The sequence below is a fragment of the Nothobranchius furzeri genome, chromosome 17 (genome assembly GCF_043380555.1).
Source record: "Nothobranchius furzeri strain GRZ-AD chromosome 17, NfurGRZ-RIMD1, whole genome shotgun sequence".
NCBI lineage: Eukaryota > Metazoa > Chordata > Actinopteri > Cyprinodontiformes > Nothobranchiidae > Nothobranchius > Nothobranchius furzeri.
In genome coordinates, this window is record NC_091757.1 from 50,926,323 (window position 1) to 50,943,879 (window position 17,557).

Below are 17,557 nucleotides of genomic sequence, written 5' to 3' on the forward strand. Positions count from 1 at the left end.
ACTACTACTAATAATAATTATAATTATTACTACTACTACTAACTGCGGTTCGCAGCCGAGTGTGAAGCAGCTGGGATGAGAATCAGCTCCTCTAAATCTGAGATCATGGTCTTGATTCGGAAAAGGGTAGAATGCCTTCTCCGGTTCAGGGATGAGGTCCTGCCCCAAGTGGAGGAGTTTAAATATCTCGGGGTCTTGTTCACGAGTGAGGGAAAACTGGAGCGTGAGATCGATAGGCGGATTGGTGCTGCATCTGCAGTGATGCGGGCGTTGTACCGGTCTGTCATGGTGAAGAGAGAGCTGAGTCAGAAGGCGAAGCTCTAGAATTTACCAGTCGATCTACGTTCCTACCCTTACCTGTGGTCATGAGCTTTGGGTAGTGACCGAAAGAACGAGATCGCGGATACAAGCGGCCCAAATTAGTTTTCTCCGAAGAGTGGCTGGGCTCTCCCTTACAGACAGGGTGAGAAGCTCGGTCATTCGGGAGGGGCTCGGAGTAGACCCGCTGCTCCTCCACATCGAGAGGAGCCAGTTGAGGTGGCTCGGGCATCTGGTCAGGTTGCCTCCTGGACGCCTCCCTGGTGAGGTTTTCCGGGCACGTCCAACTGGGAGGAGACCTAAAGGTAGACCCAGGACACGTTGGAGGGACTATGTCTCTCACCTGGCCAGGGAACGCCTTGGGATTCCCCCGGAGGAGCTGGCCCAAGTGGCTGGGGAGAGGGAAGTCTGGGCCTCTCGCCTTACTGCCCCCGCGACCCGACTCCAGATAAGCGGATGAAAATGGATGGATGAATAATTATTATTATTACTACCACTAGATAGATAGATAGATAGATAGATAGATAGATAGATAGATAGATAGATAGATATTCGGTCAACAACAACAAATTATCAATTTTACATAAAAGTACTCAAAGAGTAGCCGAAAAAAGGAATAGGTTGAAGCCTAATGGCTTATATTAGCCTATCCTTTACTCCCAAAGAAGTAATCACATCCTTAATCAATAAAAAAAATATAGGACAGATAGGTAAGATGCATAACATTTAAAAAAATTAATGATAAATCAAGAAATCAAATCAGCACAAGGTTAGACATCAAACAGACAGACATCAAATGTCAAGGTTAGACATTTCTATAACTTTGAAAAATACTAATTTTTAAAATTTTCTTGAAAAATGACAAAGAAAAACACATCTTCAATTCATCATTAAGTCCATTCCATAACTTCACTCCCAAAATTGAAACACATCTATACTTAGCATTAGTTCTCACTTTATGTATTTCATACATATGAGACCCTGTCACGATGTAAGCCAGGGGGAGGTTAGGACCCAAGATGCAGATCCAGGATGACACAAAGACAGGAGTAGTAGAAAAACTTAAAATCCTTTATTAGGAATAATTGTCCAAAGTAATATCCAAAAGGGCAGGAAGCCAAAAATCAAAATCCAAAAATCCTAATGCGCAAACCTAGACACCAACAAACGAAGAGAGGGGAAACGGGACAACGCTGACATAAACAATGGACCGACAACACATTGAGACGCAGACAGGGTTTTATACACAAGGGCAGGATGATTGGGAGATGAGCTGCAGGTGTGTGGGGAGAGAGAAACCGAGGAAACCTGGTGAAATCAATTTACTAATTAGGGAGAGGATTCTAAGCTGAGGAGAAAGGGAGAACTAATAAACCGTTGGGGAAGGAACAAGGAAGGAACCTAAAAGAAAACCTGAACCTATGAAAACTATGAGGAAAATCTAGCTAGAATATATAAATACAAAGAAAACTAAAGAATAAGCGAACCTGGGAATCCTGGTGGGAGCTGGAGACAAGAAGGGGCACAGGAAGCTTGGGCACACATGAGGGGGATCCTAGAGGGACACCTGGAGGGGTTGGAGAACACAAGGAGACACATCAGGGGAACCTGGAGAGGGCTGGAGAACACATGAGGGGGACGCAGGACGCAGAACATGACAGACCCCCTCAAATCATATTTTCCATCTCTTAATTTAAACATACTTAAAATACAAATTTGGAACATTCTTTTTCACCGCTCTAAAGTTTTAAGATACGTATATGATGTCCTTAAATTTTAACAGATGATCCTACAAAAAACTGGTTCGTGGACTCCCTATGTCCAGCTTTATTTATTATTCTAATGTAATCGAAATATGTTTTCTATGTTTTCCCCCAAATTTCCACACAATAACTCATCTAAGGCAAACAAAGGGAAGTGTACAGTAAATAAAGGCAGCTCTTGTGCAATAAATCTCTTGTTTTGAAATAGACTTAGATCATTTCTGTTTTACATGATCTATGTGAGACTTCCAACAAAGTTTATCACCAATTATTACTCCAAAAATTTACTATACTCTTTCAATTTCAACATTATTTAAATTCAATTCTACTTCAATGTTACTCTTAAGACCTCCAAACAACATAAATTTTGTTTTACTTTCATTCAGTGATAGTTTATTAAATACAAACCATCTATTTAACTTCATCAGTTCTATTTCCACTGTTTTCAGTAATTCCTTTATGTTATCTCCAGAGCAAAATAAGTTTGTGTCATCAGCAAATATCACATATTTTAAAATATCACTAGCTGTACAAATATCATTTATATAAAGTAAAAATAGCTTAGGTCACAACACCGATCCTTGCGGAACTCCACAAGTTACTTTTCTAAGTTTAGATTTCTTATTATTAATAAGCACCAAAGTTGCAATAGTGCGACAAGCGTCATTGCTGAATTTAACGAGCCACATCTACAAATATTGGGCCATTCCCATCTGTACCTGGTCGGCCCTGCCCGGATCGCTCCAGTCGGCCCCAGCCTGGCCCGGCTGATTCCACACATCCTTGCTTAGGTATGCAAGGAATGCAGTCAGAGACATTTTCAGCTTCTAGGTAATCAGCATGATAATGAACGATGATGAATTGAGCATGCCTGAGGCCTAGTCCACACGTAGCCGGGGTTTTTTAAAAACGAATATCCGCCCCTCCAAAAACTTGCATCCACACCACCTCATTTAAAAAAAAACTGTCCACACGTACCCGGATAAATACGTTGTTAAGGACATGCCAGGCCTGTAGGTGGCAGTACTTCCCCCGTTCTTAACCTCGTTCTTTGTCTGTGGTCTTCCGCAAGGAGCAGTAATTCCGCTTGCAAAAACAAACAAGCAGAAAGCACTTGGACAATTGATGGATCGGGTAGTGACAGAGCGCAGCTCTGAAGGCTTCCATGATGCCGGCTAGTGTAAACACAGGTCGCACACGTGAAGTCAGAATTTTTTTGTCGCGGAAAGTGACGTTGCGGACCTTAAAACTCCGGTTTTGTCTGTCCACACGCAGACACCCAAAACGGAGAAAACGCAGATCTTCACTTTGGCCGTAGTTTTTAAAAAGATCAGTTTTCGTGTGAAAAAACTCAGTTTTCGTGTGGATGACAGGCCAAAACGTAGGAAAATATCTACGTTTTGGCAGATCCCCGGCTATGTGTGGACAGGGCCTTAAGCCCATGTGGGCTGATTCTACCCACCAATCAGAGGCTTGCTCTAATGGAAGGTGTGAATTTGCTGTCAGCAGCGGGTGTGTTGGCCCTAGTCGGCCTGAAGCAGACCACCTCAGAAAGAGGGCTGAAAAACAGTCTCGTTGCACCCTGAAAAAAGGTAGGCCACCAAGATATGTATGCAAGCTATGCTATCCGGGCCAGGCCGGGCCGACCAGGTACAGATGGGAATGGCCTAAGATCCCTCGTGAAGTTACTACTTTACACCAGAAGATAGTGGAGGTGTGTAACTTTAGGCTGAGCAAAACTTATGGGTGTGACAGGCAACTGGTCACTTACATTCGTGACTAACAGTCCACTATGTATCTTACCATCTATCTTATTAAAAAACATGCTGTCAATCAAAGTGGCACTACCCACCTTTATTCTGCTGGGCTTTACAGATAGAACCCAAAACTAAACATTGTATCAGTAAAATCTGAAGTCTTATTGTGATCATTTGCCTTCAATAGATCAATATTAAAATCACCACAAAACAAAGTCATCTTTTCTTTGTGTTTTTCCAGTATTACAGAAATTTCTCTGGTAAACTGATCTATGCACGATGCAGGCGAACGATAAATACAGCTAACTAATATGTTTTTAGATATTTCAACCTGAATTTCAATGGTTAAACATTCCATCAAGTTATCAACCACAGCAGTCATATTGTTAACAACTTTACATTTAAGACACGATATAACAAACATAGCAACACCTCCTCCTCTTCTATTCCTCCTATTATGCCAAAACATTTCACTACTACTACTACCACTACTACTACTACTACTACTACTACTAATAATAATAATAATAACAATTATATATATATATATATATATATATATATTCTACTGAAACAGCTCTTCTTAGGGTCTCTAATGACCTTCAGACTCACAGTGATGCAGGGGACTGTTCTGTTCTGGTCCTGCTGGACCTGACTGCAGCCTTTGACACTGTTGACCATCACCTGCTACTGGAGAGGCTGAGAGACTGGGTAGGCCTATCAGGAACTGCTCTGGAGTGGTTCTCCTCTTATCTTTCTGAGCGCTCCCTTTCTGTGGCCGTCTCCAAGTTTAGGTCCTCCACCACCTCTCTTACCCATGGTGTCCCACAAGGTTCTGTGCTGGGGCCTCTGCTCTTCCTCCTCTATCTGCTTCCTCTTCAGCACATCCTGAGCTCCTTCAAAGGAACCTCCTACCATCTTTATGAAGATGACATCCAACTGTACATCTCCTTTAAGCCCCATGAGATGTCTAAGCTGCAGCTGTTACACACCTGCTTAGACTCTATCAAAACCTGGATGGCTGGGAGCTTTCTACAGCTGAATGAAGATAAGACTGAGATCCTCATCTGTGCCCCAGACAAGCTGGTCCCCAAAGTCAGAGACTCTCTTGGTCAGCTTGCTTCTCACACCAAACCTTCTGTCAGGAACCTTAGTGTGACCTTTGACCCAGCTCTCACCCTGGATTCTCATGTCACTTCTCTTGTTCGCTCTTCCTTCTTCCATCTCAGGAACATTGCTAAGCTGAGTCCCATTCTGTCCCGCTCTGAACTTGAGACTGTTCTCCACACCTTCATCTCCTCACGCTTAGACTACTGTAACTCTCTTTTCACGTGTCTGAGCAGAACCTCCCTGAACCGTCTACAGGTGGTTCAGAATGCCTGTGCTCGGCTTCTGACCAAGTCCTCCAAACACACCCACATCACCCCGCTTCTCCTCCAGCTTCACTGGCTGCCAGTCGACTTCAGGGTTCATTTCAAGATCCTGGTTCTGGTCTATAGGGCCTTACATGGACAAGCACCATCTTACATTGGTGATCTTCTTAGTCCCTACACCCCCAGCAGGTCCCTGAGGTCCAGTGATCAAAGCCTACTGGTTGTGCTGCACCAGGCTAAAGACCAAAGGTGACAGATCATTTGCTGCTGTGGCCCCCAGACTCTGGAACTCCCTCCCCCTGAGCCTGAGATCAGTGGACTCAGTGGTCTCCTTTAAAAAGCAGCTGAAGTCTCACTTGTTCAAGCTGGCTTTTGTATGACCTTCTTCACCTCTCTCTCTTTATTCTGCTCTCCCCACCTATTCCACCTTCCTCAGGATCCACTGATTTCCCTCTTTCCTACTCACTCTCTCTCTTTCTTTACATTTTTCTTTTAAATCGCAATTGCTTATTTTTGCTCATTTTAAATATATTTTTAAACATTTTCTAAATGTTTTTTTTATATTTTTACATTTTTTTAATTTTTTTTTGCGCCTCGTGATTTTTATCTTGAGAGGCACTATAGAAATGATATTTTCTTCTTCTTCTATATATAATAATAATAATAATAATTATTATTATTATTATTATTTTATTATTATTATTATAAAAGACAACGCTGACGGAAAATGAGTGAGAAATTTCCCAAAACTCCAGAAAAGTGACTGCTTGTTAAGGCTCTCTGCAGCAGCAAGGGAGCGCACCTCACCCAGTCAGTCCCATCCTCACCCCTCCTCCCACAGTCCCGCCGGTGTCAGACTGCCTCAATAATCACGCTCCCTCCGCGGGATGCCTCAAAGCAAATGCGGAAGTTTACACCCAGAGCTGCTGCTGTCAGTCGCCACTGTCCCTCCGATCGCTGGCCTGACAGTTGGGCTGTAGGTTGGAGAGGGAAGTGGTGACAGCCAGGAGGAGGAGGGGGGAGCGGCACCACGAGGAAACAACCGCTGGACAGGACTTCAGACCCGCGGATGGCTTCCAATGGGAGCGCGGAGCGACGCGCTTTCGCTCTGAAGATCAATAGGTAGGTTTCTCCTGTTTGTCCTCGTTCTGTGTGGATCATCAATCTGCTTATGGGTGAATTAAAGGAAGAGGAGGAAGGTATTTGACAGTTGTTGGAGGGGATTCCACAAACACAGGAGTACGCAGCTGCATGGTGTTGCTGCAGGTTGTTTGACTTGTTCCAGATTTCTTTTTTTAAAGTAGGCGCCTGGGGGGTTGAAAGAGCCAAAGTTTAATCAGCTTTGTTGGAAGTGCTGCCAAGAGCCACGGAAGTGATTAGTAATGAAAACAATATTCATGTTTCCCGTTTTTAGGATCAAGTTTGCTCATTTCTGGCTCACGCAGCTTCTATCTTCTAGTGTGATCATTTCCTGTAGTGTGTGCGTGTGCGTGCGGTTTGACAGACTCCCTATAGAGTTGGAAGAAAACGTGGTCCCAGTTCCTGCAATGACTCTAGTCTGACCAGGTGTGGAGGAAGTATCTACATGGAAGTCCATTGTGTTCTATGCTCATGTGTGGTATAAGTCATCAAGCAAAAATACACCCCTGTGCTTTGTTGTGACTATCCCTGCAGGCATGCTTTTGCATGGTCCGAGTGAATGAGCAGACTGCATCAGTCAATGAGAAGTTTTTACATTTATTCTGTAAATTCAGGGCAGTTTTAAAAGTTAATCTAATTATCTTTTTAAAGAATTTCATTGGAAATACACCAACCCACTGATGAGTCGTCTAATTGTTTGGCTGATTTCTCGTCTTGCTTTTAATTGCCAGGAGAAATCAGGGCTGTCTGTTTTAGTGCTGTGCTGAGCAGAGCTGAGCTCAGCTGCTGATAAATGTTGGAGAACTTGGGTCTCGGCCCGAATGCGGGGATGAGACGGCAGCCTGGTTCGGTGGAGGATGCTGCATTAATGTCGGTTTCACAGTGTTAAACAATTAGAGGCTGGATCTGCTAAAAATGTCACTTATAACAATTTGAATGCAAATCTGAGACTTTTGTAGTCGCGTGCTTCAATGTGATGCTCATATGCTTACATTTAAATGCTCACTGGTGACTTTATCAGGTGTCAAGTGCCAAATTAGAACCACTTTAACGTCAACACTCCCTTAAAACTTCACACAACAGATTCTGCAAGGGAACATTTAGAATCAGATTTATTTGCAACGTGTGTAAAAAAAAACAGAAGGAAGTTGGTTTCCGGCTGTAGCTCTCAGGGAAAATAATCTAATACACACGTTGTATAGTGTACAAAAATAAGTCAATTTAAAAAAAGCACAGCATACAGGTAAATGATGTACACAAAACAGCCTTGGATGTGCAACATGCAATGTGTGACCTGTTCTATTCTGGTCCTTACTGAATTTGGAAGCATGTGGAGTTTTTGGCTGCACATCAGTGAAGTGAATCTTCTGCTCCTCCGCGACTCAAAAGTTCTGGATGGGATTAAGATCTGGTGACTGTGGAGGTTGTCCTGTGAACTCATTGTCATGTTTTAGGAAACGGTTTGAGATGATCTGGGCTTTGTGACACAGTGCATTATCCTGCTGGAAGTAGCATCAGAAGATGGTTCCATGTGGTCGTAAAGAGATGGGCATGGTCAACAACAACACCTGAGCTTTAAAGATCATGTTGCCTCTGCTGCTCGTTCATGCCGCTTTGCGCTGTATAACATACGAAAGATCAGACCATACCTAACACAACATGCCACCCAGCTCCTGGTGCAATCTACTGTCGTCTCCCGCCTCGATTACTGCAATGCCCTTCTAACTGGTCTTCCGGGCTGGACTGTGAGACCTCTTCAAATGGTCCAGAACACAGCGGCGCGTCTGGTCTTCAATCAGCCAAAAAGAACTACACTGGCTACCGCTAGCAGCACGCATCAAATTCAAATTGCTAACACTAGCATACAAAGTCCAAGATGGTACGGCTCCCATCTACCTGAATACTCTTGCAAAGGCTTACGTCTCGGCCAGGCCGCTCCGGTCATCACAGGATCGTCGGCTAGCAGTGCCTACACCACGCTCAGGACAATCCAGGCTCTTCTCATGCATCGTTCCACAAATGTGGAATGACCTTCCAAGCACTACCAGAACAGGGGCTTCCTTTTCAATTTTCAAGAAACTCCTGAAGACCCTGCTCTTCAGAGAGCATCTTCTAAACTAGCGCCCTCCCTGCACCCGTCCCCCCTCTCTACTGTCCACTCCTTGTTCCCTCCTCTCCATGACTGATGTCAAGTTGTTGTTGTCATTGTTGTTGTTAGCCTCAAGGGCAAAATGCCGATTATCACTTGTAAGTCGCTTTGGACCAAAGCGTCTGCTAAATACATAAACATGAACATAAACAATAGTCAGGTAGGCCGTGGTATTTAAACCAGGCTAAGAGGTTTAAAGTGGGTCAAGAAATTGTCCCAGAGACCAGCAATCTGATTTGTTGATGTAAAGCAGGCAGGGGTCCATGCTTTCATGTTGGAAACACCTAATTCTGAGCCACCCATCTGGGTGTTGCAGCTGAAATTAAGACTCATCAGACACGCGAATGTTCATCCAATCACTAGCTTTCCAGTTTTAGCAACAATATGCAAATTATAGCCTTTGTTTCTTGTTCTCAGCTGACAGGAGTGGCACCCGGTGTGGTCTTCTGCTGCTGCAACTCATCTGCTTCAAGGTGGTTGTGCATTTGGAGATGATATTCTGCTGTTCGGCTCTGCTTGGTCTGGATAGCACAAGCTGTTTTTACAGGACCATAGCATTTGCAAAACGGGATTTGCAGCGGCTCCCTGGGGAGGATAAAGGTCATTTATGAGATCAGACCGTGGAGGTAGTGTGGCGCATTCGTGGCAATTTTTATAAAAGTTTAGGTGATGGCGGCATAAAGGGGGCATGGGGGCGGTCTCTGCGCTGCCACAGACTTCTATTTATCTTGGACATAACTTGCTTTTTATTGCGATTGAAGTCGTGATGGTTAAGTTTTTTTTTTAACAAGCAGCTCCTAAAGGTGTCTGTCCCCATCAGTCCCTGTTCAGTCTCTGGTGATCTGAGCTACAGCTCTAACAGAGAGGCTCATGGATCGCTGCGGCGCTCCAGTTTGCCATCTCAGCTGATTTTGTTCAAAAAGCAAACCTTAGTGCTTGTGTTTACTTTCATTTTCAATAATTTTGCCAGCCGGAGCTCAGCAATAACTCCCTACGTCATCATGACACCTGCCTCTGTTGCGCCAGGGCGCGTACGACAGACCATTACCGCAATATTACTACCAAGCGAGGCGGAACGAATGCCGCAAAATTCGCGCAACGCCATGCCGGCATGGCGCGTTTATAAACATACCATTGCGGTAATATTATGCCGATTTGCCGGCATGGTCTGTCTTATAAAAGAGGCTATAGAGAGTGTCCCCATTAGCATAGCCTGCCTTTTTCCAGGGTGCAACCGGACTGTTTTTCAGCCCTCTTCACAAGGTGGTCTGCTTTAGGCTGACCAGGGCCAACACACCCACTGCTGACTAATAGGCTGGCTAAAATTCACGCCTCCCATTAGGGGAAGCCTCCGATTGGTGGGTAGAATCAGCCCAGTGGGCTTACAGCATGCGCAATTCATTACCATGCTGATTACCTAGGAGGAGACTGCATTCCTTGCATTCCTAAATCCTGCACACAAGATCAATCTGCTGAGCAAACGGCCTCGAATGACCGTTTGCTCAGCAGCTTGCTCTCTGTGTGCACCTGATTTTCAGAGTTTTCTGCCTCACGAGATGCTGAGCCGAATATCTGACTAGTTAGATATTTTCCGCCTCACGGGGGGTAGAAACTCGCCGTGTGCGCACTACGTGAGCTGCCGACTGAGCTGCACTATTCTAGTGGCCAATCAAAGCACGTTCTGTGATAACATGATTCCAAGATGGCAGCCCCCGTCCGCATGTCAGAAAATAAACAAAACGGAGACAGAGCTGGAAACAGAGGAAATGCCTCTACTGTTTTTGTTGATGAAGCGCCACCGCCACCAGCATTTCAAGGTTAGGAAAGTATGGATACGGTGGCTGGAAAGATGGGCCAGGCAAGGAGTTTATGCCAATTTACTCCAAAGCCCCCTTCAGACAGGCCATGAAAAACGAAAATGTTCCGGACTCTGTCCGTAAGACCTTCGTGTCTGAATACAAACATCCGGATAACGTGTTCCGGAATTTAACCGGACGAAGCCCCTAGTAACAGGTCCGGACTTGTTACGGACAGGGTGGCTGCTGCAGACTGGTGAGGTAGAGTTCCGGACAAGGGGGAGGGGGAGGGGGAGGAGGAGGGGACCGGGGGACGCTGTGCGCACCTATATAACTCACGCCTGTAGCATGCGGCGAACCACGGCAGCTCACCTCCTACGGTACCGCCTAGACGCACGACGGAGCGCTTCACACCGCTTCAGTGATTCCTTTAACCATTGAGCTTCATCATCCAGGTCTCTTATGCGTCTTTGTGTGCGCAGAATTATGCTTAAGCGCCTCGTGATTTTTATCTTGAGAGGCGCTATAGAAATGATATTTTCTTCTTCTTCTTCTTCTTCTTCTTAACATGAGTCCGATTCTCTCCCCCACCACAACCCCACCACCCACCCCCCGCCGCCGTCAGACATCTGGAATTTTTCCCTGCTGTGTGAACGCAGCCGAAAGGACAAGTTCCGGTTAAAAAACGGATTGAATTGTCCACAAATGTTCCAGAATATCTGTCTGAAAAGGGCTCAAGAGATGCGCCTGGAAGACCCAGAATCCTTCCGACAGTACCGCCGCCCGGATCCTTCGAGAGAGTAATGGAAACAGTGGGCCCATCGATCCGCAAGGTACCGTTTTGTTTATTTTCCTGACACGCTGACAGGGCAGGGGGCTGCATCTGAATACATCTTGGGGTCATGTGAGCGGAGGACGTGCTTTGATTGGCCACTAGAATGTTTCAGCTCTGCCAGCAGCTCAGTAGTGCGCACACGGTGAGTTTCTATCCGTTGTGAGGCGGAACATATCTGACTGGTCAGATATTCGGCTCAGCGTCTCGTGAGGTGGAAAACTCGGTGAAAATCAGGTGCACAAGGAGAGCAATCTGCTGAGCAAACGGTCATTCGAGGCCGTTTGCTCAGCAGATTGCTCTTGTGTGTGGCGGGCTTTAGAAAGGATGGCTTGGCTGGCTAGGGCTATCCAGGCAGTGTGGAGCCGATGCTATTGGGGAAGGCCCATAAATGACTAGGTGTATTGAGTTGCTGCCATGTGATTGGCTGATTGAGTATTAGTGTTAACCGATGTGCCTAAAGTCAGTGTAAATTAGTCATTTAGCAGTGTGAGAATTAAAGCGGGACTCACGCCAATAAACAATAGTTTGCGAGATTATAAAGGATAGAGGAATAATAACATATTTAACAACTCTGTAAAGTGTGTTTCACAATACGTAGACTTCAGAAACAGATCTGTTCATTTAAAGGACAAACATTTAAACTGTGAAAAAGCGAACCTCTGAAACAATGTTCCCCCAGTACGACAGCAGGAGAAAACACAATTAGCTCTCGAGTTGAAGCCAACTTGTCTGTCAGTCTGCTGTGACTTTGGCAAATGCAGCTCAGTAACACCAGAAAACTGGCGTCTGCTAAAGGTTCGTGTGCAGAAATCTCACGAAACGCTTCAGAGTTTGTGGAATTAGTCATTTTTGTCAACCTCTGTCCAAATAAGTCACATCAAATCAGTCAGATAAAAATGCTAGCTAGCTGCTGCTTCATCAAACGACAGCGAATCAGATAAGGTACAAAGATCAAAGCAGATACATGTGATTTCTTTTAAAAAGCACAAAATATCACCGGGAACAGCTTCAAGAATCCCAGATGTTGCAATAAGAGGAACAGTGGTCATGTTGGAACTCTCATCTACGTATAAAGATAAAAAAAAAAAACATATCAAGACCAGATTTTTTTGCAGAAACAATTTTCACTGATGCACCTCAAATATTTTATGGTCTCATTCGCTCTTTCCTTCTCAACGTCTTTATCAGGATGGAGTGTGAAGGAAATCCTGCCAGCTGAGGATGTTCGATCACTCGCTGGTTTCACTTCTCTTTTTCTTGATGGCAGTTTCAGGCCAGGAAGTGTTTCTTCACAAATGAGAGGGGGGATGAAAAAGGAGGGGGACCGTGTGTCAGAATACAAAAATAACGGAGCCTAGTGCCGGCTTTTTGGAGAAGAAACTAAATCTATTTTCTAAAACAGGATGTGAAATAAAAGCATATGGTGACCAGTGTGCAGACAGCTGTGCACATGCAGCTTGTGTCGATGAGTGCTCTTAAACAGGGAGGGGCCCTGGATTGAGTTTCATCTGATTCCCTCAGGATTTTCAGCTGATGTCATCCGTTGATCCTGATGTCTGCTGAATTTTAAGATGTGCGAAAAGGTGCAAAAACCGACTTCTGTTCTTTAAATCCAGCTGTCCTGTTTTCAGTGGAGCAACACAAGTCCTGCCAAATGACTGTGGCGTTAGTTGCATGCCTCCCTTTGAGAGGAAGTTGATGGTGCCGATAGCGGTTAGACCCATTAAGTCTGGGGACATATGATAGTTTGAGACACATGGGAGGGACATCCCTTTGGTGTGCTTTTCTTCTTCTGTTGTGTTTGCTACGTCACTTTCTGTTTTCCCGTGATTGCTCCTTGGATGAGATTTAGGAGTTTAGATTTGTGGTTCTGAAGAGATCCACCAGTACACCTCTCCGGTCGTGACCAAAAGTTTTAAGACGGATATAAACATTGGTTTTCAGAACGTTTGCTGCTGAACTGCTTTTAGATCTTTGTTTCTGTGATGTACTGAAATATGATTACAAGCACTTCATATGTTTCAAAGGCTTTTATCAACAATTACATGACATGAATGCAGAGTCAGTATTTGCTGTGTTGGCTCTTCTTTTTCAGGACCTCTGCAATTCGACTGGGCATGCTCTCAGTGAACTTCTGGGCTAAATCCTGACTGATGGCAGCCCATTCTTTCATAATCACTTCATGGAGTTCGTCAGAATTAGTGGGTTTTGGTTTGTCCACCCGCCTCTTGAGGATTGACCACAAGTTCTCAATGGGATTAAGATCTGGGGAGTTTCCGGACCCAAAATTTCAGCGTTTTGGTCCCCGAGCCGCTGAGTTATCACTTTTGCCTTATGGTGTGGTGCTCCATCGTGCTGGAAAATGCGTTGTTCTTCACCAAACTGTTGTTGGATTGTTGGAAGAAGTTGCTATCAGAGGGTATTTTGTTACCATTTTTTAATTCATGGCTGTGTTTTGGGCCAAAATTGTGAGTGAACCCACTCCCTTGTACTCACCCCACACATGAATGGTCTCAGGATGCTTTACTGTTGGCACGACTCAGGACTGATGGTAGCGCTCACCTTTTCTTTTCCGGGCAAGCCTTTTTCCAGATGCCCCAAACAATCTGAAAGGGGCTTCATCAGAGAATATGACGTTGCCCCAGTCCTCAGCAGTCCATTCGCCATACTTTTTGCAGAAGATCAATCTGTCCCTGATCTGTTTTTTGGAGAGAAGTGGCTTCTTTTCTGCTCCTCTTGACACCAGGCCATCTTCCAAAAGTCTTCACCTCACTGTGCATGCAGAAGCGCTCGCACCTGCCTGCTGCCATTCCTGAGCAAGCTCTGCACTGGTGGCACTCCGATTCCGCAGCTGAAACCTCGTTGAGACGATCCTGGCAGTTGCTGGAGTTTCTTGGATGCCCTGAAGCCTTCTTAACAAGAATTGAACCTCTTTCTTTAATGATTCTATAAATTGTTGGTTTAGGTGCAATCTTAGTAGCCACAATGTCCTTGCCTGTGAAGCCATCTTTATGCAACGCAATGATGGCTGCACGCGTTTCTTTGCAGGTCACCATGGTTAACAATGGAAGAACAATGATTTCAAGCATTATCCTCATTTTAACATGTCAAGTCTGCCATTCTAACTCAGTCAGCCTGACATAATGATCTCCAGCCTTGTGCTTGTCAACATTCTCACCTGAGTTAACAAGACGATCACTAAATTCATCTCAGCAGGTCCTTTAATGACCGCAATAAAATGCAGTGGAACGTTTTTTTTAGGATTAAGTTAATTTCCATGGCAAAGAAGGACTATGCAATTCATTTGATCACTCTTCATAACATTCTGGAGTATATGCATGTCACCCTGCAGCAGCCCGTCCACGGCTGCAGGTTCCGGATACAAGGGGGAAAACAAGCGACTCGTGGTCCAAAGAACAGTAAAACAGATCATTTATTTGGAGGAGCAAAAACAACGCGATAAGTTCAAGTCTTTAGAGGCTGAAGGAGTAAAAACATAAAAGAAGTCCTAAAAAGAGTCTAAAACATCCTGCATCACCAGGGGCGGGACAGTGTCCAGTACAAGGAGCCAACCCTTGGCTCCAGCTGACTGTGTTGACCTACGTAGCTGGGATCCAGTCTGCTCCACCTTGTCCTTTGGCTGTCAGGCACAAAGTCGACCTACTGCAGCAACCTGTCTGTGCTGCCGCCATGGCTCCAGCGTCGTCCCCTCGCCCGCTGGCACACCGCCAGTGTCTCTGCAGCCCCCTGGCACAGCTCCGCTCCTTGGACACGTCACGCCCTCCACGGCCCAAGGCCCTAACAAGACGCAGAGGCACCAGCACCAACATTGCGCCACTCACATGGGGGAGGAGAGGGCAACTCACAATCCTCCACACTTGGCCGCTTGTCCACATCCTGGGATGGTGCTCCAGGTGCCGATCTGCATTCCAGGATGGTTGGGCGTTCGTGTCCTTGCCAGAGACGTCACCGTCCAGGGTACGTCTCTTACTCTCAGACCTCATGCATGTCTCTGGTGTCTGCTGCTCTTCTGGACTCTTTCCTCAGTTCCTTTTATACCTCGTTTGGAGTCCATTGCACCTGTGGGCAGTCCACACCTGTTCCCATTAGTTCTAATTAGTGTCTCTGGGAGGTACCACAAAGGGAAAAACCATTCCAAACACAAAATAAGCATGAGGAGTGAGCACCACCCCTGCCACATGGACCTCAAGGGATAAACCATCAATCCTGCTCAATGGTCAACTTTCCTCGCGGGGTCACCCATAAAGACAGTGGGAGGGCTAGCTATTGCAGATGGATGGATGGTTGGGTGGGTGGGGTATATTCCTCCATGTTAGCAAAATTGCCCCTCTTGTCAAGACAGAAGCGAAGAACAGAATGCAAGATTTAATAGAAGGCAGAAGTTGGAGAGTGCAAACAGAGTCAGGGATCAGCTCAGAACAAGAAACTGTGGTTTCTAATGCTTGGATGAGTCTATAAGACAAACATGAGGGTGGATTCATGTCCTCGACAGTTGTCACAGTTAGGTCCAGATAAATACAGTAAACAAATTCACCCAGTGCACAATTTCTAACTATAACAGACAATATTGTGGACAGAAAAATGCAGATTTTTTTAATTTTAGGGTATTTCACCTCATCTGAGAGTGACTGATTGCATTCCACAGCTGCTCTAACTTAGTTGAGAGACTTAAAATCCGACATCTTGTCATAAGAATTGTCTCTAGGGCTCAATGTGAAGGGTGTTGTCCCAGACTAATGTCAAGAGGAGCTTGTATTTGGTGCCTCAGGGAAGCTTTTTATTTTAAGGAAAATCCCAGAGTTCATGGAAGTACCAGAAAAAGCATGCCTAAATCTCCAATTGCATCAGCTATGGGATGAAAACCTGCTGTGTTTGAAATGCTCAATAATCCTACAACACATCGTTTAAAGGGTAGGGGTGGTTAAATGTGATCTGAGTAGAAATAAATACATAAATGGTGATTTGCAACTTTTTTTTCTGAGCTGCAACCAGCTCAGGTTTTGAACCAAACCTAGCTTGGGGAATTTTTTTTGAAATAACAAAAGAATCAGAAATCAGAACAGCACACAAAGAAAATGTAGACGTGCAAAAAATAAGTTTCACAAAAAAATTAAATAATAAAATAAAATAATAATAATAATAATAATAATAATAGAGAAATCCCACAGATTTAAAGGGGCCTTGTCATAGGAAATCCTCTGTTTGGAGATTTTTACATTGTGATATTGTTATTCCCTCAAGAAATAAATGCCAAAATCTGTTTTTGGCTGCATTCATGCATTTTTCCTGTTTCCACTACAAATTTAGAGTTTTATTTTGAAAATCCTTAATGTAAACTAGTCTCGTCATCATGCTCTGCTCCTCTCCCGTAAGCCAGTCTCTGGTCTGCTAACTTTTATATTATAAAATACTTCATGTTTGGTATCATAATCGACCTTGTGTGGGTTTTAATGCTTTCAGCCATCTTTTGGATCCAAAATGCAAATAATAACTGAATTATTTATGCTTGTTTTTAAAGTTGCTATATTTATAGCTGAGGCCAAACATTTTTATGTTAAAGTTTACTGCTTCAGTTCATATGATGACTGTTTAAACTCCAGATAGATCAGAGGATTTATTGCAAAATTCCTCTTTGCCATGAAAATGAACCCAATCCAAGAAAAAAACACACAGAAAAATAAAATAAATCACTGCATTAGTGATGAAGGCTTCAAGAAGCTGAAGAGAGTCTAGCGAGCTCCAGGAATATTTCCTAAAGCTGATCCACTTGCAGGACTGAGGCTCTCCATTGCAGAACGTACCCGGGAAAAGCAGCAGGCAGGGGTGAGAGCATCTGCAGCACAGTGAGGAGAAGAATGGCTCGGTGTCGAAGGGCATCAAAGAAGAATAAATGTGGTACAGGCTGGTATTCAGGTAGAGGTCAAGGCTGACGACAGTGGTAAAGCCATTATAGGTTTGTGCTATTATTAGGCCGATTTCCACTATCAGAACTACCGGGTAATTTTACTGTACCTTCACTTTATGCCCCTGTCTATCTCACCAGGCTGGCCCACAACAACCCCTTTCTGAGCCATTTCAGAAACTAAACAAGTACCTACCTTGAGGTATGTACTTGGAATGGCCCAGTAGAGTCACTGGGTGGGTCTTGTTAACTCATACTGACTGGTTGTGACTCTGGGAAACCATAATGGCAGACGTAGCTTGCCAAACAACCGGTCTTTTGTAAAATTGGAAGAAAAGTCCCGTAGTCATCATCACACAATGGTGAAATTCATCTCTGCATTTGACCCATCCCCATGGAGGGGAGCTGTAGCGGTGGCTGCGCTCAGAAACTATTTGGTGGTTTAACCCCCAAATCCAGCCCCTTAAAGCTGGGTGTCAAGCAGGGAGGCATTGGGTCCCATT

The 17,557-nt window shown here is 44.7% G+C and overlaps 1 protein-coding gene across 3 annotated transcripts in view; it reads left to right on the forward strand.

Annotated features, from left to right (window-relative positions):
- The window catches only part of dock8 (dedicator of cytokinesis 8), a 147,038-nt gene that overhangs the window by 64,270 nt on the left and 65,211 nt on the right, over nucleotides 1–17,557 (forward strand). For 2 of the 3 annotated variants that reach the window (XM_015972847.3, XM_015972848.3), the window contains exon 1: nucleotides 6,096–6,333. The exons of the other annotated variant lie outside the window; for it this stretch is intronic. In XM_015972847.3, the coding sequence (XP_015828333.1) occupies nucleotides 6,281–6,333 (53 nt within the window). In that variant the 5' untranslated portion in view covers nucleotides 6,096–6,280. Of the gene's footprint in view, nucleotides 1–6,095; nucleotides 6,334–17,557 lie in introns of those variants that run through there. 3 annotated transcript variants of the gene reach the window in all.